Source organism: Macaca mulatta, chromosome 2 (genome assembly GCF_049350105.2).
Source record: "Macaca mulatta isolate MMU2019108-1 chromosome 2, T2T-MMU8v2.0, whole genome shotgun sequence".
In the NCBI taxonomy this organism is placed as follows: domain Eukaryota; kingdom Metazoa; phylum Chordata; class Mammalia; order Primates; family Cercopithecidae; genus Macaca; species Macaca mulatta.
The window spans coordinates 100,857,584-100,884,988 of record NC_133407.1 but is presented as its reverse complement, the minus strand read 5'-3'; the positions used below and the strand labels follow the sequence as shown (position 1 = coordinate 100,884,988).

The 27,405-nt window shown below is 47.6% G+C and overlaps 1 protein-coding gene across 15 annotated transcripts in view; it reads left to right on the top strand.

Annotated features, from left to right (window-relative positions):
• Positions 1-27,405, top strand: part of SCN5A (sodium voltage-gated channel alpha subunit 5) — a 102,512-nt gene that overhangs the window by 55,746 nt on the left and 19,361 nt on the right. For 7 of the 15 annotated variants that reach the window (XM_015131332.3, XM_077992187.1, XM_077992190.1 and 4 more), the window contains exons 15-20: positions 6,900-7,073; positions 8,440-8,790; positions 13,144-13,584; positions 14,963-15,124; positions 18,194-18,314; positions 19,491-19,645. In XM_015131332.3, coding sequence (XP_014986818.2) covers positions 6,900-7,073; positions 8,440-8,790; positions 13,144-13,584; positions 14,963-15,124; positions 18,194-18,314; positions 19,491-19,645 — 1,404 coding nt within the window. Of the gene's footprint in view, positions 1-6,421; positions 6,689-6,899; positions 7,074-8,439; positions 8,791-13,143; positions 13,585-14,959; positions 15,125-18,193; positions 18,315-19,490; positions 19,646-27,405 lie in introns of those variants that run through there. The other 8 variants (XM_015131334.3, XM_077992185.1, XM_077992189.1 and 5 more) reach the window with 4 other exon arrangements.

The following is a 27,405-nucleotide window of genomic DNA, read 5'->3' as shown; positions in this document are numbered from 1 at the left end:
AGAGAAGAAATAGAAGAAAGAAGGAAGAAAAACATATCTGACATTATTTTCCAGATTATGTTGTTGTCTATTTAAATCATTTTAGAAAATCTACAGAGAGGCTGTTAGAACTAATACGAGAGTTCAACAATATTAGTGGGTACAGCTTCAGTATTCCAAATAGTGTTCCTAGTCACCATCAACAATCAATTGGAGAAAATAAAATTTTAAAGTTATCACTTATGATCACAATAAAAACATGAGAAACTTAGCGATAAATATAACAAAAGATATGCAAATTTCATATGAAAAAATATGAAATTGCCAAAAAACATAAAAGAAGACATAAAAGTGGAGAGATGTGCCATTTTCATGAATGAAAGTATGACTATTGTAGAGATACAAATTCTTCCCAAATTAACCTATAAGTTCAATGTAATTCCAGTCAAAATCTCAATACTTTTTTTAATGGAACTTGACAAGATAATCCTAAAACTCATATGGAAAGTAAAGCAGATCAAGACAAATTAAGGACTAAGGTAGGGAACTTACCATAGTATGTTAAGATATCTTAGAAAGCTAAAAATATTATAGTATTGGTGCAGGGATGGAAAAAAAGATTGTGCTACAGAATTGAGAACACAGAAATAGAACAATCCATATTTGGTAACTTGATAAATAACAGAGATGGTATTATAAATCAGTAGGAAAAGGCCGAGTGTGGTGGCTCATGCCTGTAATCTCAGCACTTTGGGAGGCCAGCCGAGGCGAGCAGATCATCTGAGGTCAGGAGTTAGAGACCAGCCTGGCCAACATGGTGAAAGCATGTCTCTACTAAAAATACAAAAATTAGCTGGGTATGGTGGCATGCACCTGTAGTCCCAGCTACTCAGGAGGCTGAAGCAGGAGAATCACTTGAACCTGGGAGGTGGAGGTTGCAGTGAGCTGAGATCGCACCACTACACCCCAGACTGGGTGACAGAGTGAGACCCTTTCTCAAAAAATACAATACAATACAATACAATACAATACAATACAATACAATACAATACAATACAATAAATCAGTAGGAAAAGGATGGGACTGTTTAATAAATGATGCTGGGAGAATGGTTATCTGTGTGGAAGAAAATCAATTTAGATCCCTACCTCACATCATATTCATAAATTAGATGCAGGGGAATTGTACTTAACACCTAAATGTGACAAAGCAAAACTTTAAAGTTTTTAGAATAACAACAGGAGAAAAAGCTTTAAGATCTTGGGGTTGGGAAGGCCTTCAATAATCCAAAAAAGCTTACATCATGAAAGAAAAGATTGCTAAATTATAAATTGTTAAAATTTGTAATCTCTGTACAACAAGGGATATTACAAACTAAGTGAAATCACTACCACAAACTGGAAATTGATATTATAGTAAGTATTTAACTAGAAATATATGGAATCCAGGCAATATTGAAGATTTACACATCAATAGGAAAAGAGGGATAGTGATAAAATGATAAAAACACAACCACAACAATGGACAAAGGAAATGACAAGCAAATCACAGAAGAGGTAATTCAGATGGTTATAAACAAATGAAGAGAAACAGAGGAATGGAAGTTAAAGCAACATTGAAATACTGTTTCTTGCCCTAACAGAATAAAAACTAGGCTTCTGTGTGTTGACAAGGATGTGAAACAGTGGGAATTCACAGCTTGTAAGAGTGTGGATTTGGTACAACCATTTGGGGAGCAATTGAACAATATCTGCTAAATCACAGATATATACTGTATACCCTACTACTCAACAATTCCATATATATATATATATATTCTTAAGAAAGTCTCACACATCTGTACAAAGAAACATGTATAAGAAAGTTCTTTACAGTATGTTTAGTCATAGGGGAAATTAGAATCAATATAAATGTCCATTAATTTTATAAAGTGGATAAATAAATTGTGGTGTACTCATACAATGAAATACTGTACACAATTAGAATGGATACATATACATGTGTCAATAAATCTCAAACACAATGTTAAAAATAAAAGGAACTTGAAAGAGAATATATAAAGCATAGCTTATTTACATAAAGTTAAAAGAATACAAAAATACTGGCCGGGCGCGGTGGCTCAAGCCTGTAATCCCAGCACTTTGGGAGGCCGAGACGGGCGGATCACGAGGTCAGGAGATCGAGACCATCCTGGCTAACTCGGTGAAACCCCGTCTGTACCAAAAAAAATACAAAAAACTAGCCAGGCGAGGTGGCGGGCGCCTGTAGTCCCAGCTACTGGAGAGGCTGAGGCAGGAGAATGGCCTAAACCCGGGAGGCGGAGCTTGCAGTGAGCTGAGATCCAGCCACTGCACTCCAGCCTGGGCGACAGAGCGAGACTCTGTCTCAAAAAAAAAAAAAAAAAAAAAAGAATACAAAAATACTATGTGGTGTTGTTATATACATTAAAAATGTAAAAATCTGTAGAAATTATAAACATCAAATTTGGGATAGTGATTACCTTGGAATGAATACAGTACTATGGGTGGCTCCTGGTTTATCTGTGATGGCATATGATAGGTAAGAATTCATAGTGGAAGCCATTATTTGAATTACTGGTTTAACTCCTTTATATCTCAGTTTCCCTATCTGTAAAATGAGGATGATAAACATTACATATCTCATAGGGTTACTGTGAGGGTTAAATGATTTAATATATGTAAAACACTAGAACAGTGCCTGGCATACATCAAATGCTATTTAAGTATTTGCTTTTTTTTTTTTTTTTTTTTTTTGGTAAGGAAAAAGAAAACAAGATTTGAAACAAATATGGCAAGATGTTAACATTCGTTAGAGTTTGGTGGTAGGTGCACAGGTAATCATCTTATTATCCTATACTTAAAAAGTATTTTAAAGTGTAAACAAATACAATAAAGGTGAATGACAAATCAGGAAAATTGTGACGATACAAATAGTACTAATAGACAAAAGGGTAATATCCTTAATATATAAAGTATGTTTATAAACCATATAAAAAAGGAAACAGCTTAATAGAACAATTAAGAGCAAAGGATATGAACAGAAAATTTCACCAAATAAGAAATACAAAACAAAAAGAAATGTCCAATAAAACAAGAATGTCCTGTTGGATGAGAAAAGGTCATGGGAACGGAGTACCCAGTATTAGCATAGTTAAAGGGAAGCAGTTACTCACATGCAGCTCGTGGAATTGGTTAAAACCTTTCTCCGAGGATCATTTAGCACTATGTGTCAGAATCTCTGAAAAACATTCATTGACTACACAATTTCATCTCCAGAAATCTTTCCTAAGAAAAGAATTAGACAAGTTGCTTTAAAACAAGCATGTAAAAGGATATTTATTGTGGCAATGTTTTTAATAGGGGAAAAGGAATGACTATCACAGGGAAATGGCTAAACCAGTTATAGCATATCTGTACAGTGGAATATGCCACAAATGTAAAAAAAAAGAAAGAAAGAGAGAGAGGGAGGGAGGGAGGCAGGAAAGAAAGAAGGAAGGAAGGAGAAGGAAGGAAGGAAGGAGAAGGAAGGAAGGAAGGAAGGAAGGAAGGAAGGAAGGAAGGAAGGAAAGAAGGAAGGAAGGAAAAATGATGCTATAGATTGTGTTTAATTGGCATGGAAGGATGTTCACAAGGTACTATGTTTTAGATACAGGTCTATAGTGCATGGAATATGGTCCCATTAAAGTCATATGCCAAGGTCAAAGAGAATTTGGGGTTCCCCATAAGTTCCCCCAATTCCTGGAAAGCAGCCATTTGCACTCATTGCTCAGTGAACCTCCTGCCAGGAGTTAGGGGAAGTGGGTCACCATGCTCAGAGCCTCCATCTGCCAGATCCCAGTGAGCCTATAAAACATGCAGAGTTGTTTATATCTGAAGGCAGCCCCTGCCTGGGTCTGGAGCTCTTGGCCACTCTCAGCAATCACAATAAATGCTGCTGACAGTAACAGTAATCACCCTCTCATGCAGAGTATCCACTTCACAGCCATTAGCTATAACTCCTAGAAACCTCCTATGGAGTTGTTATTATTATCCCCATTTTATATATGAGGACCCTCAAGGCTCAGAGAGCTGAAGAAACTGGCCCAAGATCACACAGAGGCAGCCCCTGCTCTGGAATCCGGGCCTGGCCACCATTCTCTGCATATCTTAAACCATCCAGCTTTGATCACATGGCCTTAGAAAGCCTGGCATGAGCCTGTGGAAGGAGGAGGTCTGTTACCAAATTGTATGTACTTCTCAAGCTTAGCTACACATTAGAATCACCTGGGAAGTTTTTTTCTCTTTTTAATCCCCATAACTGGGTTCCACTCCAGTCCAATGTAAGTAGAATCTCTAGGATGCGACCCAGGCATCCATATTTTTAAAGCTCCCTACGTGATTACAGAGTGCACCAAGTTTGAGAGCTCATGGTCAAAAACAGCACTTGAACTTTAAATCCCAGGAATCTGGTCAAAACGTAGATTCTAATTCAGCAGGTCTGGGGCCTTACAAGATTCTGCATTTCCAAAGAGCTTCCAGGTGATGCTGTCGGTCCCTGAAAAACCTTTTATTGTTTCCCCGAAGGGCGCTCCCCAAGAGCCTCTCCTGTCTTTTTTTCCTGAGTCCTAGCTCCACCTGATCACTGCCATCTCGCCACCAAAACAGCCGCGAGCCTGGACAAAGTGAGGTGCAGGGCTTTTCCTGAGCTGCCTTCTCTAGAAATGAGTGTCGGCACTCATGGGTGTCAGACCCACCCTGGTGCACCCCGGCAGTGCTGGGGAAGATCAGAAGTGGGGGTCCAAGGGAGGCGCTACCCGGGCCCCACCTGTAGGGGCTCTCAGAGAAACTGCGCAGGCTGTGCTGCTGAGTGAGGGCTCTAAGCACAGCTGTGTGTGTCTGAGGCTGGGTAGGGAAGGCTCCTGGAAGTAAGCAGAGCAGCACAGGACAGGCAGGACGTGGCGCACGGAAGGTCGAAGGCTCAAACATTCGTTCATGTATTCAACAGATACTAGTGGACCACCTATGGGCTGGGCATCGTTCCAGGTACAGTAGGGAAAGGTCCCTGCCATCACACAGCCTATCTTCTAAACAGACGAGGCTCGATAAACAAATAGCTGTTAGATGGTGGTGTGAGGCAGAGGAAAATGAAGCAAGGATGGGAAATAAGGAATTTGGTGGGAGGGAGGCACATTTTAAGTTACCAGGACACCCATGGATCAGGTGGCTCTGAAGGGAGTGAGTTATGCGGCTGGGGAGAGGCATGACCCAGGGAAAGGGAGCAGCAAGTGCAAAGGCCCCGAGGAGGGGACAGCAAGGAACAGGCGTGGCTGGAACAGGAGAGCAACAGGCAATGGGGCGGGGGTTGGAAAATGTATGGAAACAGGTTTGGGTGCTGGGGAGAGAAGCAGGTCTCAAGGCTGTCTCTCTATGTGAGGAATGCAAACTGAGGCTGGAGGATTTCAGGGTCCCTCCCTTTCCCAAGACCTGGCTGATGGAGGAGCAGTTCCCTCTGGGCATAAGCACTAAAGGGACCCCTGAAGTCAGGAGGGCTGGGCTGGTGGGTGGTGCCCTGTGTGGCAGTGCTGAGAAGCCCGCCCACCTGCCCTCCTGGTGCCTACCCCTGAGCCAACAGCATCCTGCTGCCCTCCAGCCCACCTCCACAGGGCCTCTTCTGAGCTGATGGGGAGAGGATGGCACTGGGGTGGCCAGCAAATGCCTCTCTTTCTAGGACAGAGCTCTGTCAGGGCGGGTGCCCAGACCAGAGTGACCTCCCCACCTGATTGCCAACCCCGGTGAGGTGCCTCGGCAATGCCCGTCTCTGACCCCCACCTCCGCACAACTGCTGCAGGCCTGACACTGTTCTCAGGGGTCCTCTGGCCCTCTGGCTTTAGCCCTCCCCTCCAAAAGACCCTGAGTGCCTCCTCACTGCCCTCAGGACAGCCCCCCAGCTCCTCAGCATGGTCAAGAGGCCCTGCATACAGGACCCCAACTTCCTGCCATCCACACCGTCACAGAACATTCTCTCCTCAGTTGGCACACTGCAGGGCAGCTGGCATGGCTCTCTGGTCCTCTGCACCTTGGGATCCTTGACCACAGGGTTCTGCCGGCCAAGGCTGGGCAGCTTGGGACTCGTAAGTCCAGGCAAAGTTCAGCCTCTGCCCACTCAGGAATGTTTCTGGAAGAGAAAGGAGGTTTCCCTAAATTCTGGAGAGCAGCACTGGGTTCCTCTCCTCATTCTCAAACCTAATAGCTACGTGGCCCCAGACAAGTTACTTAACCTCTCAGTTCCTCAGTTTCCTTACCTGTAAACTACAGGCAATGATACTTCCTAATGGGGTTGTTGGATGAATCAAAAGAAACCACATGTGCAGAGTGTTGTGACCAGCACTTGGCACGTAGCCCTCGGGAGGCAGTGGCTGCTGATTATCACAGCGGGCAGAGTCCAGTAGGTGGATGAGGAGGAAGGGCCTCCTGAGGAGCAGGAACAGCAAGGACAGAGACTCTGGGTCAGGGAGCCATGAGCGTCATGGTGATGCGTGGATTCGGCATGTGTTGGGTGAAAGCCCTTCCTGTGGACACACAGATCAGAAGTCTAGCGCTAGGTCATGTCACTGTCCACTGCAGGTGCCCCCTAGAGCTGTGAGTCTCTGTGGAGCCTGCAAAGGGCCCAGGCCCTTCCCGACAGCCAAGCTGTGTGCCTGGTGTGCTTGGTGAGCAGCTGCAAGGGCTGGGGGAGCAGGCTGGAGAAGAGAGCTGTCCCCAAGGGCTGGGCCATGGCCAAGCAAACCCCCACTGGGAGCCTGGGCACAGTCAGAGCTGGCAGCCCTGGAGGGAGCCCCTGCCACAGCGAGAGTCAGGAGGCAGGTGCCCCTGCTGGCCAGGGGCTCTTTCCATCCTGAACAATGCCTGCTCCCTCCTCAGGTCTTCACAGGGATTTTCACAGCAGAGATGACCTTCAAGATCATTGCCCTCGACCCCTACTACTACTTCCAACAAGGCTGGAACATCTTCGACAGCATCATCGTCATCCTTAGCCTCATGGAGCTGGGCCTGTCCCGCATGAGCAACTTGTCGGTGCTGCGCTCCTTCCGCCTGGTACCTGGCTGGACCCACCGCAAGCGGGGGTGGGCGGGGTGGGGTGGAGGGCCGGGCACAACCCAATCTGAGGTCATCACTTGGTCATCCCTACTTTGATCTGTCATGCCTTCACCCAACAGCCATTTGCTAGGTACCCCTGGATGCCTGGCCCGGTGCTGGTGATGGTAGGGTACAGAGGCAGGCAAGGCAGGAGACATTTCTCCAGAGGAGCAATTGTGGTGGCCATCCTGATGAATTGCAAAGCCCTTTGTGGTCCAATGTGACCCCTTTAGCCCTCACAGGATCCAGGAGTGGGGCTGGTATTACTACATTTCCATTTCACAGATGAGGAGACTCAGAGAGATGACACAAATTTCCCACAGCTACATGGCAGATAACAGAGGGAGCTGGGCTGCTAACTGCTCATCCGAGGTTCTGCCTGCTGGTTTCTGAATCAGCATCTTTAAAATATTAATGCACACACACATCACCTGGGGATCTTGTTAAAATGCATATGCTGATTCAGTGAGTCTCAGGTGATGTCAAAGCTGCTGGTCTGTGGACTACACTTGGAGCTTGAAATGCTTGAGAGGTCCAGACATGGGGAGGGAGGTGTAGTCAGGGAAGGCTTCCTGGAGGAGGTCCTGAGCACTGTGGGTTGCTGCACATACAGTGGATGGGTGTGGAGCAGCGGGGAGTGTGTAGGAAGGCAGGATGGTGGAGGCAGGAGGGAAAGCTAAGGCTGTGGGTTCTAGTCCTGACTCCACTGCTATGAACCAAGGGACTTAGACCTAAGTTACTCCACCTGTGAGGGTTGGCAGCTTCTTCTGTCAAATGAGGTAATGCCAGTGCCAACCTCATGTGGTTATTGGGAGTTCTGACTGAGTTCATCCATTCTAAGCACAAGGCCTGGCACGCAGACATTCAGTAAGTGTTAAGCACCTTCCCCCCTTTCTCTGTGATGACTGAGAGGCAGAGGTGACTGGACGACTCAGAGATGGTTTGAGCTGCCCCAAAGGATACCTGATGAGGACAGGTATGAAAGAGCAAGGACACTCCCTGTTGAGAGAATGTAGTGGGCAGTCCCTGGAAGTGAGGCCAAGGCAGAGAGGAGGCTGGTGTGGGGACGAAGAGAAGGGCTGAGCTGGGGAGGTGAGGCTGGAGCTGTTGACCTGACTCCCAGAGCAGTGCCCAGTGAAGCTGCCCTCAGGCTGTGGAGACAAACAGTAGTGGGTGCTCTGGGAAAAATGGGGGGAAAAATAGGTGTCAGTGCCCTCCAAGGACTCCCTGGACTTTCAGGCAGGAGTTAGAGAGAGTGAGGATGACCGTGGGCAGCAGGAGCCAGAGACCCTCACAAGGTCCCCTGCTCTTCCTCCTTCCCCAGCTGCGGGTCTTCAAGCTGGCCAAATCGTGGCCCACCCTGAACACACTCATCAAGATCATCGGGAACTCAGTAGGGGCACTGGGGAACCTGACGCTGGTGCTAGCCATCATCGTGTTCATCTTTGCTGTGGTGGGCATGCAGCTCTTTGGCAAGAACTACTCAGAGCTGAGGGACAGCGACTCAGGCCTGCTGCCTCGCTGGCACATGATGGACTTCTTCCATGCCTTCCTCATCATCTTCCGCATCCTCTGTGGAGAGTGGATCGAGACCATGTGGGACTGCATGGAGGTGTCTGGGCAGTCATTGTGCCTGCTGGTCTTCTTGCTTGTTATGGTCATTGGCAACCTTGTGGTAAGTTGGCCAAGGGCCTCACACACACACACCACCACTCATCTACACAGCTACCCACCCATCCAATTATCCATTTACTTACCCTTCTATCACTCCATCTACCCATCCATCCATCCATCTATTCATTTACCCACATTTCCATCTAACTACTCACTCATTTATTTCATCCACCCGCCATGCACTCACTTACTCATCCATCTATATACTTATCAACAAACCATCTATTCAATGTACCCATTTATTCTTGCACCTATATGCTCATACAGCTGTCTACCTATTGATCATCCACTTTTCAATCACCCACCCACCAACAAACCCACCCATCCATCTATTCAGCACTCCAGCAATCAGAAGGATCAGCAGATCCTTCCCTAGTTACCAAGCCACCCATCCATTTTCCACTCATTCACCTTGTCATTCATCCATCAACCCCCTTTTGCTCATTCACTCATCCGTTCACTAATCTGCTTATCAGTCATCCATTCATCAACCCCCATTCACACACGCATCCATATGCCCATTCATCTATCCACCCATCCATTCACTTACACAACCATCCATCCCTTCCTTCATCCATCACCCATCTGTCCACTCACCCAACCATTCACTCCTCTACTCATTCATCCACCCCCATCTATGAACTCACCATTCACTCATTCACCAATTCCTTCTATCTACTCATCCGTCTATCTAGTTGTCTACTTACTCACCCATTGACCCATCCATCTATTCACTCACTCTTCACCACATTTTTTTTTTTTGAGACTGAGTTTCACTCCTGCCACTCAGGCTGGAGCGCAATGGCATCATCTCGGCTCACTACAACCTCTGTCTCCCAGGTTCAAGTGATTCTCCTGCCTCAGCCTCCCAAGTAGCTGGGATTACAGGCATGCACCACCATACCTGACTAATTTTTTGTATTTTTAGTAGAGACAGGGTTTCACCATGTTGGCCAGGCTGGTCTCAAACTCCTGACCTCAGGTGATCCGCCTACCTCGGCGTCCCAAAGTGCTGGGATTACACGTGTGAGCCACTGTGCCTGGCCTCTTCACTGCATTTTGCTCATTCATGCATTTACCCACTTACTTACCTATTATTCATTATTTACTCATTTTGTTTTCATTCATTTACTTATCTGTTCATCTACCCATTGTTTTACTGTCACACACTATCAATAAATTATCACATGGTTTTTCAATTTATCTTAAACATTTGCTAAGCCATTGTTGCATGGAAAACATTGTGCCACATGCTGTTGGGCATACAGAGGCAAATGAGGTCTAGCGCTAGCCCTGACATCACTCACCAGCTTGAGAGATGACTGGGGAGGTGGAGAGTTCAAACAGTCCTGAAATAACTCTCAGACTGGTCAGAGTGATCAGAGCCATTAAGGAGGAGACCGTGGGTACTGTTCCCACTCAGCTAGGAAAATCAAGGAAAGCTTCCTGGAAGGGATTTTGGAGCTGATCTGATAAACAGGCAATGCTGAAGAGGGAAGGAGCAGGATGAGCAAAGCACAGGTGCAGACAGGTGGTGGTCCAGGTAAGGTGGGGCCCATAGGAGCTTTATATGTCATCCTGAGTAGTGTGGTAGGAGTCTCTGCTGTCCCATCATGAGGGGCCCACACCGTTGCTCCTGTGGGTACCTGTCTGTCCTTGGGCAGGTGCATCTTGTCTTGTGTCTTTACAATGTGGGGAATTCTGGAACTGAGAAAGGTCAAAATTTAAATACCAGAGAAGGTGCCTTAGGAAGAGGCAAGGTTGGGGTCAGTCTGGTTCAGGCAGCAATCAGTGTCCACTTTGGATGTGAAGCTACCTTCCTGGGTACACAGGTGGCCCACACATGCTCAAGCAGCATACCTTCGTTGTCTGGCTCCCACCCATAGCTGTATGTCTCTGTTGTGGGCAGTGCGGTCACATCAGCTCATAGAGAGGTTTTACATTCACTTTTTCAGCCTGCTGTGGGGCAAGTACTATCGGCTATAGATTCCAGAGTCTTCCCCCAAACCTGTCTGACTTCTTCTCCCATGTGCCTTATCCAGGCCAGGACAGGGCCAGCCAATTTGGGATCATTCCCCCGCCGGCCCATGAGCCCAGAGGCCAAAGGAATGTGGAGCCCAGAGACAGCGGAGCCAGGGCTCAGTGCACAATGCCACTAGAACCCTGCTCTTTGGCTGGCCCCCAGCCCCCGCTTATGTCCCCTCAAACTATCCCTTGGGGTGGACGGTTGCTCAGCCCATCCCAACCCCAGGGCCTGCCAGGCTGTCTATTCTAGGGAGAATGAGAGTTGCCAAGCACTCAGCCCAGGGCCACGCTGAGCCACCCCTCACACGGAGCCCTGCGATTTCCCAGCAGATCTGCCTGAGGATGAGAAAATTAGAGGCTGCTGGAGGAGGGAGCTAATGCCAGCCCACGCAGCCCCCTCCCCGGCCGCCTGAGGAATTGGGCCTCTGCTGGGCGTGGGAGGAAGCAAGATTGCCATTGAAATGGGAAGTGATGATCAGGCAGGGCTGGGAGCAGCAGCAGCACGATTGATGGGGAAAGCACTGGAAGAAGCTGAACTTCTGAAGCCAGCGACAAGGAGGGCCCTAGACTCCTGTGTGGGTGGGCATGGCTGTCTAGGTACTCACCCTCCGCCCCCCCACCCTACTCCCAGCCTAGGCCCAGGACTCCTGGAGGTTGGAGGATGCATGGCCTGGTGTGAGTGAGGGCTGTGGGGGAAGGATCCAGTGGGCATTCTTCCTGGGAATAGAGGCGGCCATGCCTGGGTCCTTGTGGACAAAGGCCAGGGGCCAGGCCAGAGGTCGGTGTAGAGAGCAGCTCAGAATTGCATCACATGCTCTACCCCGTATTAATGATAAAGAAGGCTGCCAGGTGTCAAAAGTGATCATCTCTCCGTAGAGAGAGTATGGGAGAGCCTACCTCTTCACCTTCCATACTGTCCGCATGAATATGTATTACTTTTAAGCCAAAGGCATGTTTCTGAGGCTGCTTTTGTCAGAATTCTCATTCCCAGCCTGCTGATAGGGATGAAGTCCCTGGTAGTGGCGTGTTTTAGAGGCTCTTGAGAAACCAGAACAGAGTCTCAGAGTGGATTTCCAAACAGAACTGTGCACCCATCCTCACACACCATGCTGCCATAAAGGCGCTGGGAGGGAGGAGACACCAAGCCCATGGTGGCCTGGCGGCCTGGTGAGCCATGGGCCAGTCTGACCCATGCATGTGGGAATCAGCCCACCGCCATCTTAACTGACCCTCCATGACACTGGGAAATGGACACAAGCCCAGCCCCTTGTCACACAGCAAAGGCCTTCTTTTTAAACAAAAGCTAAAGCTTCACTCTTGTAGGAGGGCTTAACGGCAAGCAATTCTCCAGAACCATCCAAAGGCAGAGGGTTATGCAACCCCTCTTAAGAAGTCTCAAGTCCCTAAGCCCTGATGATAGACCTCAATAAAATACTGCACCCTGTGGAACCTCCAACACTGCACCCTCCCCTGGCTCCCTGCAGCATAGCAGGCCTTGACCTTCACACAGTACCCTTCCTAGCCTAGACTACCCTTCCTAGCCTACCCTCACAGCCTAGATACGGTCAGCTCTCAGTGGCCTGACCCCATGGTTAGTCCAAGTGCCTGAGGGCTGCGTGTGCCTTCCTGACCTCTTTTCCAGTAATTGCACCTTTCTCTGCCCAGTCCCAGCATCCCTCACCTGGAAAGCGTGGCAGACCTGGGCCTCAGGTGGCATGTGCCCTACAGCAGCAGCCCCAGGCCTCTGAGCACCAAGCTGGCTTCAGTGGGGAACTCAGAGGCAGGTCACTGCTCCCCCTCTTTCCAACAAAGTCCCAAAAGCTCTGGGTGGCTTCTCAGTGGGATTCTGTCTTGTCCCTGGACTCACACTTCCCAGAAAGGAGACCTGTGCCCATCCTAACCCCACTGCCCCTCACTACTCATAAGGCAGCAGGAAGAGGAAAAGGGAGAAGAAGGCTTGTGTGTAGAAGCCACTGGTGCCAAGACAGGGCTCAGCGTGTGTGACTGGGCTAGCCCCTCACTTTGACACTGAATGCACGCATAGTTCTCCCATGAACCTGAGCCAGGACACGACATCCTCAATTCAGACTGTGTCTGAGCCCTTGGAAAGAAGAATTCGAGTTTGTATTTTCTTTTATAGCCAAACCTTCCATATTCAAGAAAATGAGGGGTTAGGATGAGGGCTCAGGGCCCTGGATTCGAGCCTCGGAGCTGTTTGTCACAGGCAGTCTTAAAGGTCTCTAGCCCTCAGTTTCCCCATCATAGAACCGGGACTGGATGGCTTGGCGTGACGCAGTGCCTTGGTGAGCCTGACCCATTATCTCAACAGGTCCTGAATCTCTTCCTGGCCTTGCTGCTCAGCTCCTTCAGTGCAGACAACCTCACAGCCCCTGATGAGGACAGAGAGATGAACAACCTCCAGCTGGCCCTGGCCCGCATCCAGCGGGGCCTGCGCTTTGTCAAGCGGACCACCTGGGACTTCTGCTGTGGGCTCCTGCGGCAGCGGCCTCAAAAGCCCGCAGCCCTTGCCGCCCAGGGCCAGCTGCCCAGCTGCATTGCCACCCCCTACTCCGCACCACCCCCAGAGACAGAGAAGGTGCCTCCCACCCGCAAGGAAACACGGTTTGAGGAAGGCGAGCAGCCGGGTCAGGGCACCCCCAGGGATCCAGAGCCTGTGTGTGTGCCCATCGCTGTGGCCGAGTCAGACACAGATGACCAGGAAGAGGATGAGGAGAACAGCCTGGACACGGAGGAGGAGTCCAGCAAGCAGGTGGGCCCCCACCCCTGCATGTATATACAGGGCCCAGAGCTCTGCTGTCCGGGCCACCCAGCCTCGCTCAAAGCGGCTGCCTCTGCCAGACTGCCTTGGCAGTGGGTAGGGGTAGAAGGCAGGCCCTCCGCACAACAGCCAGCCTCTCAGAGCGGTGCTGAGACCAGCCCTCAACCCTCTCTTCCTAACTCAGTCCAGAAGCCGACCTGGGGAGGCGCTGCTGTCCACCACTCACGCCCTGGCTGGGCATGGGGAGCTCATTGTACGACAGGGAGACTGAGGCATGGCAAGAGAGACTTGCTAGGTGTTCCTCATGAGTTTAGAACAGAGCCTGTAGCCCCCAGTCCCCACACTGACCATTGTCCCCCTCCAGGACTGGCAAGGTAGTGTCTTGGTGAAGGAGAAGTACAGTTTTCTGACCTCCAGACTGCCCCTTCCCCTCCTCCCACGGCCAGGGCTCATTCTGAGATTTAAAAATAAGCATCCCTAAGACTGAGGTGTCAGGGACAGCACTATCTTATCTCCCAACCTGTTATTTTTAACACTGGGGACCAGAGTCTGCACAAAGCAGGCAGGGCCCACCCCTCCCCTCCCCTCCATTTTCCCTTGGCCTGAGCCAGGCTCAGATGGCTTCTCCTTAGGGCTTTAGGTCAAGCCCCCAGGAGTGTTCTCCCTGTTGAGTCCGGCCCATCTTGGCTGCTTCCTCTGGGGCTGCACTGGGTGGGCCTGGCTGTGGAGAGCAGCGGCTCCCCATGTGTGGAACTTGATCTAAGGCTCTGGGCTTGGTTTCACGTCCTCCAGCCTCCCTGTGGTCCCAGAGGCCACCCTTTCAGTCAGGTTGTGGGGCAGTGGCAATGTCTGCTCAGGGAGGGGGCGTGTTGGTGTTGCCAAGACCACAGTTTCCAATGATCTCTAGCACAGGAGGGGAATTCCAGCTGCCTCTGCTTTCCCTTCTCCGTTCCTTCTCTTGAGCCCGTCGACTCTGGCTCTCTGGGGGATGTGTTTGTGTTCTCATCTGAGAGTGCCACGGGGACTTACGAGGGAAGTCAATGTGCCCTTCCTACAGTGGCCAGCATTTGTGAGCTGGATCGCGGCCCAGCTGCACCCTTCCAGGGAGTCTGGGGAGGGGGAGTTACGCCAGGCTGGCCAGGGGCTTCGTCTGGCTCTAGGCCCTTTGCCTGAACCTACCAGGAACCTCCCACCTGCCTGCTCAGGCCCCCTGAGGGAGGGGTCTTCAGTGAGATGGAGGCTCCATGAAGAGAGCTGGAGGCAGTGAGCGAGATGCACGGGCAGGGTCTGAAACCCCCAGGGTCAGGGCCCTGGAGACCTTCTGGCTGGGTGTGTGGACTCAGCTCATAGGCTGGGATCTTTTCAGCAGGAATCCCAGCCTGTGTCCGCTGGCCCAGAGGCCCCTCCGGATCCCAGGACCTGGAGCCAGGTGTCAGCGACTGCCTCCTCCGAGGCTGAGGCCAGTGTATCTCAGGCTGACTGGCAGCAGCAGCAGCGGAAAGAGGAATCCCAGGCCCCAGGGTGTGGTGAGGTAATGCATGCCTTTGTCCATGAAGCCAGCGGGGCACTGCTGCTTGGGTCAGAGCCAGGCTGTGAGAGGTGCACGCCTGCATTTGCTGTTGGGAGCCACAGCCACTGTCACAGGCAGCGTGGAAGACCAATCTGCAGAGGGGAGAGTGGGCATCCCTCTCCTGACAGGGGAGAGATGGTGCAGGGCCCAAGGCCAAGGGGAAATTCTGGAAATTCTGGTCCCAAACTCTGATGCAGTACTAACCTACTACCTCCATGTGTTCACCTTCTCCACACACTCCATCCCTGTGTTTTGGTCCTGTTTGGCAAATGTTTGTCCTGTGAATCTCCTCATCCAAAGACTTCAGGAGGCTGGGCACAGTGGCTCGCACCTGCAATTTTAATACTTTGGGAGGCCAAGGCAGGTGGATCACTTGAGGTCAGGAGTTCAAGATCAGCCTGGCCAACACGGTGAAACCCCGTCTCTGCTAAAAATACCAAAATTAGCTGGGCATGGTGGTGCACGCCTGGTAATCCCAGCTACTCAGGAAGCTGAGGCCTGAGAATCACTTGAACCCTGGAGGTGGAGATTGCAGTGAGCCAAGATTGTACCACTGCACTCCCGCCTGGGTGACAGAGGGAGATCCTGTCTCAAAAACAAAAACAAAGAACAAAGAAGACTTCAGGGAGCTCTGAGAATGAGCACATTGCCCACCAGCAGCTTCTTATCTGCACCAGAGCAGAGGCCACAAGTGGGAGGCCCACCCAGCCTACCACTGCATTTTGATCTGGTCACAGAAAGGTTTTACTTTAAAATAGCTGCCACTATTTAAAAATTGGGAGCTTTTATGTAAAAATCTGCATTTCCGGCTTCTCTTGAAAAATCAGAAGACGTGCCACCCTGCCAGAGGCAAGTGAGAGCCACCTCCTGGATGCTGGCTGGAGTTCTCTAGTTTGCCACAGAGCCACCTGCCTGACGGCATTTTGTTACCTGCCTGATTCTGTAAGCACTGGAGTTTGCAACCCCTGAGCAAGAGGCTGGTGGCATTGCTGACTAAGCCGCCCAGCCTCACTCACATCTAGCCCACAGAAGGTGGAGGGCACATGTTCAGAATGCTTGGTGGCCACTGTCCTGCAGCCCGACCTCACTCAGTGCAGCACTTGTGCCTTTTCCTCTTTTGTGAGATGGGCCCATGTAAGTTTTGCAAGCATGGTCAGTTTTTGGAGCACAAGGGCCTACTAGAGTCATCTTCCTGACTGTGCAGATCACGGTTCTCCACTTGATGGTCTGAGCCGTGAAGGCACGTGGGGACAGGAAGACACAGGAGAGAGGCAGAATGTCATGGGAGAGAAGAGGCTCTCACACGGATGCTAACCTTTGAATGAATTTTAAAAGTCTTCCTTTCTTCAAATCAGTTCATGGGGGAGCCTATATAAGGGAGAGATAGGCTGGGGTTTTCCTGGGAAAGGGACTCCCTCGTCTCACCTGCAGTAGGACCTGAGAACATGTCCTCTCACTCCTCTCACATGACAGCCCCATGGACTTCAGACAGCTCCAGTGTTTGGAAAGAAAAAATAAGCATGCTGCTCTCCTCTGGCCTGCCTCTTTCATCCCCCAACTCCTTTCATCCCCTAACTGAGCTGGGAGGAGAGGGGAAGGAACCCTCAAAGCCACGGGGGACCACGAAAGGCTGAGCCCCATCTCTCTGGCCAAGGATCCACCTGCACTGAACAGTAGGCTCTGTTTTCCCTCCAGAATCCATCCCTTTCCCATCACAGATCTCAAAAATGGAAAAGAAGCCCCTGAGGCATCAGCAGATTGATTCATCAAAGGAAAAGAAAAGAAAGAAGGCAGCCGTAGGAGCATAGCCATGCCCAGGAATTCAGACAAGCCCCTCTCTAAATGGAGCCTGGGCCTGAGCTCATGTGAGGTGGTGGCAGCCAAGGTGGGGGCTTTGGACCTGACCTGAAGGGAATGATGGATTTTCCCCCAACATACCCATCTTTACGTCCCGTTCCCTAGAAGCAGAGGGATTCCTGTGCAAATGACTTGTTGAGGGTGTTCTCAGGAGAAACCCATGAGAAAGTAAGAGAAACAGGATGAGGCAAAGGAGGAAGCTACGGAAGGGCTTTCCAGCTGGAGTCAGCCTCATCCTGTCCCAAGTAGAGCTCTGGGGCACGAACTGCACCACAGCGTTGTCCCAGCTCAAGGCTAGGGGCTGGCCTTCTGTATTCCTGTATCAGTGGCTGCTGGGCACTGGCCACCCCTTGGGACGGCAGCCCCCAGCTGAAGATGATTTTCTGGAGGAGGGCCAGCTGAGCAGCTAGTGTTCACAGTGGCTGGGAATGGGTGCACTAGTCTCATGCAATGGAATTGAGCAGGGTACCCACAGTGGCCCCTGTAACACCCCTCCACACCCACACCCACAAGTGACACACACGGACACTCACGAGGGCACACCTGCATGCACATGCCTCTCTGTAGCCTCCCTATAATCAAGTTATTGAGGTCAAGGCAGCAGACTTACAAGGGCAGGAAGTGGAGGGCTCCATCACCTTCCCAGTCTCCAGGCTCTGCCCAGCACACCAGAACCCATGGGAATTGGGCAAAACGTGTGGGTGGGGTTGCTGGCCTGTTCTCTGCAGTCTGACCTTGCTTCCTGTGTGTTGCCCGGGATCCGGGTTCTGACTTGTTCTGGATGTGGCACGCCTGTTTCCACTGTGTGTGCCATGCCACCACGATGTGTCCATGTCCCACCGTGTGTCCACGTTGCTACCCCATGTCCATTTTGCTCCCAGCTAGATGCAGTCCCCATCCCCAGTGGCTTCTCAGACCCCTTTCACAGCCCCCACACCCTAGCCCCAGACTCCAGCAGACCAGAATCACAGACCCGGGAGCTCCCAGGTCCAGCCTTGGCCCAGCCCTGACCGGCCAATGGTGGCTCTGTGGCAGGTCCCAGGGTGCGTCATGAAGATGCTGCCTCCCGTCAGGGAGCCCCAAGCTCCTTCAGACTCTGGGCTCGAGGCCAAAGGCTGCTACTCAGCCCACACTCACACCCTTTCCCACCCTGCCCCACACCCCTGTCCACAGACCCAAGAGGACAGTGGCTCCGAGGGCAGCACAGCAGACATGACCAACACCGCTGAGCTCCTGGAGCAGATCCCTGACCTGGGCCAGGATGTCAAGGATCCAGAGGACTGCTTCACCGAAGGTAACGGCCCGGGCAACCCTCTGCCCCAGTCTCAGTTCCACCCAGAAGGGACAGGAGGACCAGCAGCTCTTCGGAGCCCAGGGCCACGTGGCACCAACACCCTGCCTTAGATATCTGCTCACCTCCTCCATTCCTCTGCTACCCTGGGGGTTCCTCCAGCTGCCTGACGTGTCTGCCTACGGAGTGCTGGGCTGGACAGCTGCACCAAGGACTGGAAACACTGTGTTTGTGGTGTGTTAGCATCACTGTGTGCCCCACAGCAGCAGGGTCTGGGTCTAATTCGCTCCTGTACCACCAGGCCCTGGCACAGTGCCTGACACATAGTAGGCCCTCTGTAAATCCTTGAGGCAGGTATGACATGTGGCCATGCTGACTGGCATCTATAGTTTTTATGGATTGGTGGTATATTTGGAGGGTAACTGGGGATAAAATGAGAGCTTGGCTGGGCGTGGTGGCTCACGCTTGTAATCCCCACTATGGGAGGCCAAGGCGGATGGATGACCAGAGGTAGGAGTTCAAAACCAGCCTGGCCAACATGGTGAAACCCCGTCTCTACTAAAAAAACAAAAAATTAGTTGGGCGTGGTGGCGGGCACCTGCATTTCCAGCTACTCGGGAGGCTGAGGCAGGAGAATCGCTTGAACCCAGGAGGCGGAGGTTGCAGTGAGCCAAAATTGTACCATTGCACTCCAGCCTGGGCAACAAGAGTGAAACATCTCAAAAAAAGAGAGAGAGAGAAAAAAAAAATGAGAGCTTGCCCTCCATGGGGGGTCTGCCCTTCCCAAGGCTCAGGAACTACAAACATGGAGAAGGCCCAGGGAATGCCCAGGAGTTCCTATCATTTCCCCAGGGGGACAGTTTCCCAGATGAGCAGCAGACAAGCTGGAACCTATCCCAGCCCAGCCTTGTCCCTGCCCAGGCCTGCCAGGCTATTCACCCACTCACTGGATGCTCAGTCCATCCATCCTCCTCACAGGGTGTCTGCAGAGTGTGCAGCCCCCTTGGGTGGTGCCCACGGCCCTCGCTTACACGGCCCTGCTCACCATATTGCCCTGTTCGCCACCCCCACCATCATAGCTCTTTCTGTCAGTCATCTCTTCAACCATTCAACCTTCTGCCATTAGACGTGGGCATTCACAGGTCCTGAGCTGGGCCTGACCCTCACCCTCTCCCATAGGCTGTGTCCGGCGCTGTCCCTGCTGTGCGGTGGACACCTCGCAGGCCCCAGGGAAGGTCTGGTGGCGGTTGCGCAAGACCTGCTACCACATCGTGGAGCACAGCTGGTTCGAGACATTCATCATCTTCATGATCCTGCTCAGCAGTGGAGCGCTGGTACCCTCCTGGGGATGCAGGGCTGGGGCAGGGACGGCTGGAGGAGGAGGGGAGGGCAGGGAAAGGAGGTCTCCAGCTGGAAAGTCAGATCAGAAACTGGGGCAGAGCCTCTGCTGAAAATGTGCTCCCCAGCCCCCGAGAGCAGGGAACAGCTCACAAACTCTCAACACCCACGGCACATATGGAAGCCAGAGCAGGAAGGGCTCGCAGAGGGCATGTGTCCAGGCCTTCGTCTTTGTTCCACAAAAGGGAAATGATTTGCCCCAGATCACCAGCCTCCTACACCAGAGCTCTGGTGACACACCCACCTGCACACAGCATCAGTGTTCGGTCAAGCTGTCACGGTGCAGTTAACCACGCTGGCTCATAGTACAGTGCTGGCTCCACTGAGTCCATGTCTTCAGGCTGGAGGCTGCGCCCTGTAGTTCACACATGGTGATGTTTAATCCCCATGACAACTCTTTGTAGAAACATTAAGTAACTTGCTCAAGGTCCCACCACTCAGGAACCACAGATCTGGTATTTGAACCCAAGCAGTCAGATTCCAGAGTCCTTTGTCTTGACCTCTCATTTGTTCGGTCAGTCTTCTAAGCTCTCTTTGTATCTAGTTCTGTGTATTCAGCCATGTGGGAGCCACAGGAGGAGGCCTCAGCCCTGGCCTCAGAAACACCCAAGCAGGGTGATGGGAGGTCAGAGAAGGTGGAGCAATCAGGGTAGTCTCCCTGGAGGGAGCAGATAGAGCTGGACTGTGGAGAGCAGGGAGGTGTTGAAGCCAGGAGGAGCAGTGAGGCCCTCCAGGGTTGCCCCATCTGGCTCCTAGGCACGCCGCTCTAATCTCTCAGAGCATTTCCAGGAAGAGATGGAACAGCCCTGAAGGGGGTTCTGAAAGATGCTAGTGAAGCAGGGAGAGGGGTGATTAAGAAGGCAGAAGACGGCCAGGCGCAGTAGCTCACACCTGTAATCCCAGCACTTTGGGAGGCCGAGGGATCACCTGAGGTCAGGAGTTCGAGACCAGCCTGGCCAACATGGCAAAACCCCATCTCTACTAAAAATACAACAATTAGCCAAGTGTGGTGGCGGGTGCCTGTAATCCCAGCTACTGGGGAGACTGAGGCACGAGAATCACTTGAACTCAGGAGGCAGAGGTTGCAGTGAGCCAAGGTCATGCCACTGTACTCCAGCCTGGGGGACACAGCGAGACTCAGTCTAAAAAAAAAAAGAGAGAGACATGGAAACTTTGCTGGACCAGGGGAAGTAAGAGCCTGTGGAAACTTTGCTGGACCAGGGAAAGCCTGTATTGCTGGGGAGGTGAGAACCCCATAGATGAGCAACTAACAGAATGCTTTAGACCACAGAGTGAGAGAAAGGGCACTTTGATCCAAAGCTATGTGCCTCCATTCCATGCTGCCTCCTCCTGTGGGGTTAGGCCATGGGGAAGCACTGTGGCTGTCACTTGGAAACCTCTGGGCCTCCCACCCGACCCCGTGCTGCCCCGCCCCTGTTCCAGAATGGGCCTGGAGCCATGACTTGCAGCCTGCCTGCTGTTTTACCATTGGCAGCTAGAGCCAAATCTCTGTAGGCTTCAGAGAAAGATGGTTTGACAATATGTTAACGAGTTTTGTTTTTAAACAGCCACAAACAAGGGCAGCCAGAGCCATTTCGTCTGGGCTGTGGAGGGAAAGCTCAGCTTGGCATAAGTGAGGAGGAGTTTTGGCAAGCATCTGGTGAATCTAATCAGGGTAGACAGCCAAGCTCTGTTGTTAAAAAACCACGTCAATGATATATTGAGAAAAAGAGAAATCTGAGTGTGTTATTTAAAGTTGTAAACTTGTTTAACAGAAAGCAAACTATATCCTTTCCAAATTGCTGAGGGATTTTTTTTTTTAAAGGAAAAACAGAGATCTCACAGCAAAAGATAGAGGAAAAAAGAAGCAACAAGAAAACATAAAATCAGAAAACAAAATAGTATAATAGAGGCAAGATCAAACATGTGTTTTAATAATAAATGTAACTGGATAAAATTCGTCTTTTAAAAGGAAAGGACTCAGAATGGATCAAAAAAAATCTTCAGCCATGTGCTCTCAAATGACAAACCTAAAACAATGTGACTCAGAAATATTAAAAGCCACCAGGCATGGTGGCTCACGCCTGTAATTTCAGCACTTTGGGAGGCTAAGGCAGGAGGGTGACTTGAGCCCAGGAGTTCAAGACTAGCCTGAGCAACATAGTAAGACCCCACCTCCACAAAAAGATTTTTAAAAATTAGCCGGGCATGGTGGCATATGCCTGTGGTCCCAGCTACTCAGGAGGCTGAGGGGAGAGGATCGCTTGAGCCTGAGAGGTCAAGGCTGCAGTGAGCCCTGTTCACACCAATGCCTTCCAGCCTGGGTGACTGAGCAAGACCTTGTCTAAAATATATATATATACACATACACACAAATATATATATATAAAACATATATATATGTATATATGTTATATATATAGTGAACTAATAAAGTAGATCAGGCAAATGCAAATAATGACAACAAATTCAGGGTGCTTTTTGTTTATTGAATTCAAGGTTAAAAGCTTGAGATGAGACACAGAGGGTCCAACCTATAATGAAAATATAACTATTGGCTGGGTGCAGTGGCTCATGCCTGTAATCCTAACACTTTGGGAGGCTGAGACAGGAGGACCGCTTGAGGCCAGGAATTCAAGACCAGCCTAGGCAACATAGTGAGACCCCCATCTCTACAAAAAAGAAAAATTAGCCAGGCATGATGGCACATGTCTGCAGTCCCAGTTTCTCAGGAGACTGAGGTGGGAGGATTGATTGAGCCCAGGAGGTGAAAGCTGTAGTGAGCCATGAACATGCCACTGCATTCCAACCTGGGTGACAGAGCAAAACCCTGTCTCAAAAAAAGAAAAAAAAATGTGTGTGTATGTGTGTGTGTATAAAATACATATATATTTACACACATAAATATAATATATAAATATCTATAAAAGAATATGGATTTATACAAAATATATAAATATAGATTATACAAAATATATAAATATATGTAGAAATATATAAATATATAAAATATATTTGTGTATTAAATATATAACTATAATCTATATAAATATGTTCATATAATATATGAATATATCTTTATAAAAATATATATTTATATAATTATACGTATAATTATATATACATATATATTTATATAATTATATACAATTATATAAACCTATATAAATATAAGTATATATTATAATATATAATCATGTATACCTATGTAAGTTCATATATATTATTATAGGTATAGCTATTATGTATACATTTGCTTGGGATTGCATAGCACTTCAATATACAAAACCAAAACCACTGGAGAAAAAAAACAGGAAAAAGTGACAACAGTGCACTAGTACTGGGAAACACTGCCATATTTCTATTAGTTCTCGACATTCCAGTGGAAAGAACAAGACAATCAGAGATCTAAATACATATATATTTATATATAATAAATTTGACCTAACATCATAATAATAAAGACAATAGCTAACTCTTAAATAGCACTTGCTATATTCCAGATACTGTTTTAAGCATTTTATAAGCATTAATTCATTTAATTCTCACAATAACCCTATAAGATAGGTACTATTATTAATCCTATTTTACAGATATGGAAAGTACTAGAAATGGAAAAAATAGGAGGATAAAAACAAACATCTGACCAGGCCTGGTGGCTGATGCCTGTAATCCCATCACGATGTCAGGAGATCTAGACTGTCCTGGCTAACACGGTGAAACCCCGTCTCTACTAAAAATACAAAAAATTAGCCGGGCGCGGGAGCGGGCGCCTGTAGCCCCAGCTGCTCGGGAGGCTGAGGCGGGAGAATGGCGTGAACCCGGGAGGCGGAGCTTGCAGGGAGCCAAGATCGCGCTACTGCACTCCACCACTGCACTCCAGCTTGGGCGACAGAGCGAGACTCCATCCCCCACAAAAAAAAAAAAAAAAAGAAAAGAAAAAACGCAGCTAAAATATAAAACCTTGGATCAAACAGAAAATAGTTTGGTGGTAGTTTAAGGGGGTTCAATTGATTGATTAACTAATTAACAAAAGAAGGCCATTCATGCACCAAAGGTGATAGTGTGCTGTAAATCAAAGATTGAGATTCCATTAATTCTGTCCACATGAGATCTGGAAAAATAAGAAAAGTGTAGAGGTAGAGAAAAAGCTGTGACTGGTAGAAAAAAACTAGAAAATAACAGTATTGAGAATACTGCATGTGGAATACAGCCAAAGTTGTAATAAAAGGAAAATTCATTACTTAAATATTTTTATTATTAAATAGAAAGAACATAAATTATTTAACTCAAGAAATTAAAACTATAACAAAATAATCTTAAAGAAACCTAGGCAAGTAATTAATAAAATAAAAACATGTTTTCTTTGCCCCATATGATCTGCAGTAATAAAAACATATATTAATGAATTAGAAAATAAATAGTAAAATTGACATGAAATTCCAAAGCTGATTCCTTGAAAATGTAAAGCAACCAAATTGATAACCACTAGCTCATCGAATTTCTCACATCTCCAAAGACAGATTCTTTCACATTCTCAAGGAAGAAAATAATTCCAATGCTATTTAAAGTACTCTAGTGCATGAAAAAAGAAAGTCTAGAAATTGTTTTTTGTGTGTGTTTGTGTGTTTGTTTTTGAGATGAAGTTTTGCTCTTGTTGTTGCCCAGGCTGGAGTACAGTGGCATGATCTCAGCTCAATGCAACTTCTGCCTCCCGGGTTCAAGCCATTCGCCTGCCTCAGCCTCCTGAGTAGCTGGGATTACAAACGTGCGCCACCACACCTGGCTAATTTTGCGTTTTTAGTAGAGATGGGGTTTCTCCATGTTTGTCAGGCTGTTTTCGAACTCCCGACCTCAGGTGATCCGCCCACCTCGGCCTCCCAAAGCGCTGGGATTACAGATGTGAGCCACCGCGCTCGGCCTAGAAATTGTTTTTTTAACAGCTAAATAATGCTGATTTTTAAAACCTCACATATACCAAAAGAAAAACCTAGGCCAGTTTTCATGCTTCATACTCCGTACTTCTGATTAGTGATGCAAAAATCTTAAACAAAATACACGCAGATAGGATCTAGAAATATATTTAAAAGATTAGGCCGGGTGCAGTGGCTCACGCCTGTAATCCCAGCACTTTGGGAGGCTGAGGCGGGCGGATCACAAGGTCAGGAGATCGAGACCACGGTGAAACCTCGTCTCTACTAAAAATACAAAAAATTAACCGGGTGTGGTGGTGGGCGCCTGTAGTCCCAGCTACTCAGGAGGCTGAGGCAGGAGAATGGCATAAACCCGGGAGGCGGAGCTTGCAGTGAGCCGAGATGGCACCACTGCACTCCAGCCTGGGCAACAGAGCGAGACTCCGTCTCAAAAAAAAAAAAGATTGAGTACATCATATGACAAATGTATCATATCCTAAAATGTGAAAATAGTACCATATTAAGAAAACTATATTAATAGGACAAAGATGAAAAACCATATAATTATTTCAATGAATGCTTGATTTTCAAAACTCTTGTAAGAATAGAAATAAAATATATTTTATCCTACTGAATCCAAAGAACAAAAAAAAAGAAATAAAACGTGTTTTCTCAATTTAGTAAAAAACTGACTCTGAAATTAACTTATATCATCATTAGTAGTAAAACCACTTGAAATGTTTTCATTAAAGTGAAGAATAAGAAAAGGATGATTTAACTACCTTTTTAGCTATTGCTCATTATTTAATAATAGTATTGAATTATAGCCAGTGTAATTAATTAAGAAAATTGAACACATGATATAAAAGTTGGGTAATAAAATAATTGAAGTTAATCCAGTCAAGTATAAAAGCAAGAGTTAAAAATGATAGAAATATATCATTATTTATAGATAATATGATTGCCTAGAAAAGAATTTAAACCTATTTTAAAAACATTATATAGCCAGTTATGAAATAAATATGCAAAGAATTGTTACTATTGTTGTTGTTTTATCCTAAGAGAAACCATTTAGTCACAAGTAACATCTCTCAAATATTTCTTACATGCCAAGCACTGCAAGCATAAAATAACTGGGAATAAATATAATAATAAATGTATAAGAGATGCATCAAGAAAACTGTAAAACTTTGCCAAGCAGTGTAAAACAGAACAAATAGATAAACATACCTTCATCTTGGGTAGGAAGACTTCATATTAGTTCCTAAAGTAATTAGTAGATTCAATGCAATAACAAGTTTGCAACATTTCTGAGGAAATCTGACAAAACATTGGTAAAGTTTATCCTGAAAATCATTTAAATGTCCAGGGAAATTCATGTGATACTAATTCAGGAATAGACAGAGAACAGTAGAACCACACAAAGAGATCTGAAGTAGATTTAAGTAAATAGAGAAATGTACTATATGATAAAGTTGACTTTTAATCAGTGGATTTTAAATGGATTATTTAATAAAGTGTTGGGGCATTTGATGAGCCACATTCTGAAAAAAAGTATTAAATGGATATTTACTCCCTAGCAAACTATATTTAATGTTTTTAATGGTAATGTAAAACAATGAAACCACAAAAATTGTTTTCAGAAGCTCAGTTTTTCCTAGCCTCGGAATAGGGCTTTCTAAATGCAGCACCAAAAATTTTACTAAATGAAAATTATAATAAATGATATGATAATATTAAATAATATAATAATTGAAAATGAAGTACCTAGAACTTCAGTATGGTAAACAAAAGCAAGTGAGATTTACAGGCAGGTTGGTGCCACAACCCAGGCTTGTGTTACCAAACAAAGAGTTAATGTTCCCAAATAAACCAGACACCCAAGTACAAAAATAGGCAAAGGATATGAAGAGGTAATTCCCCCAAAAAACACAGCAAATATCCAAAGAAGCGATGTCAGCATCACTCCTAATAAAATAAATGAAAATGTAACGAAATACAAGTTTCTTTCATGAGGCTGGGAAAAGTGAAAAAGGAGAAGTGACAGCAATGTCGGTGGGGCGGTGGAGAACGGCCCCCTTCCTGGCCCAGAGATGGAGTGTCAATTGGTGTTGCCTTCAGAGAGGTCCATTCCCAGACTGTACCAAAAGCGCACCTTTCGCCTGGCAACCCAATTTATCCTCAACAATCCCCTATCCATGCAACTTTATTTCTACTAGAGATAAACTGTAAATAACCGAAATGTGCGTTATTAATAAGGTTATTGGCTAAATAAATAGCAGTGTATGCAAATAATGAAATATGCAGCCCTTTAAAATAGTGATAGATATTATTGTATGTATTCATATTATTGAGTGGATAAATGTTGATAACATATTGTTTGATGGAGAAAGTAATTTCAAGGCAAATATTGAGTGTGTCTCATAAAATTGTGGTGATTGTGTGTGCACACATGTACACACTGTCAAAAATAATACTCACCTAAATGTTAGCAGTGGTTACTTTGGTGTCATGAAATTAGAGATGCCTTTTACTTTCTTTTTTATCATTTCCATATTATTTAATTTTTATAAGATGCACCCATTTTTATACTCAGAAAAAAAAAATACAATACCCCTACTTTTTTTTTTTTTTTTTTATCTTGAACAACTCCCAAAATCCATTTTGGGAGCTGAATTATCCTGTTGTGCCGTCTACAGTGACCCAGTGAGCCATATGTATGCCTCGGCAGTGCCAACAGCACTGGTCTCTTGGGTCACTGTCGTTCACAGAGGCCCTGAAGT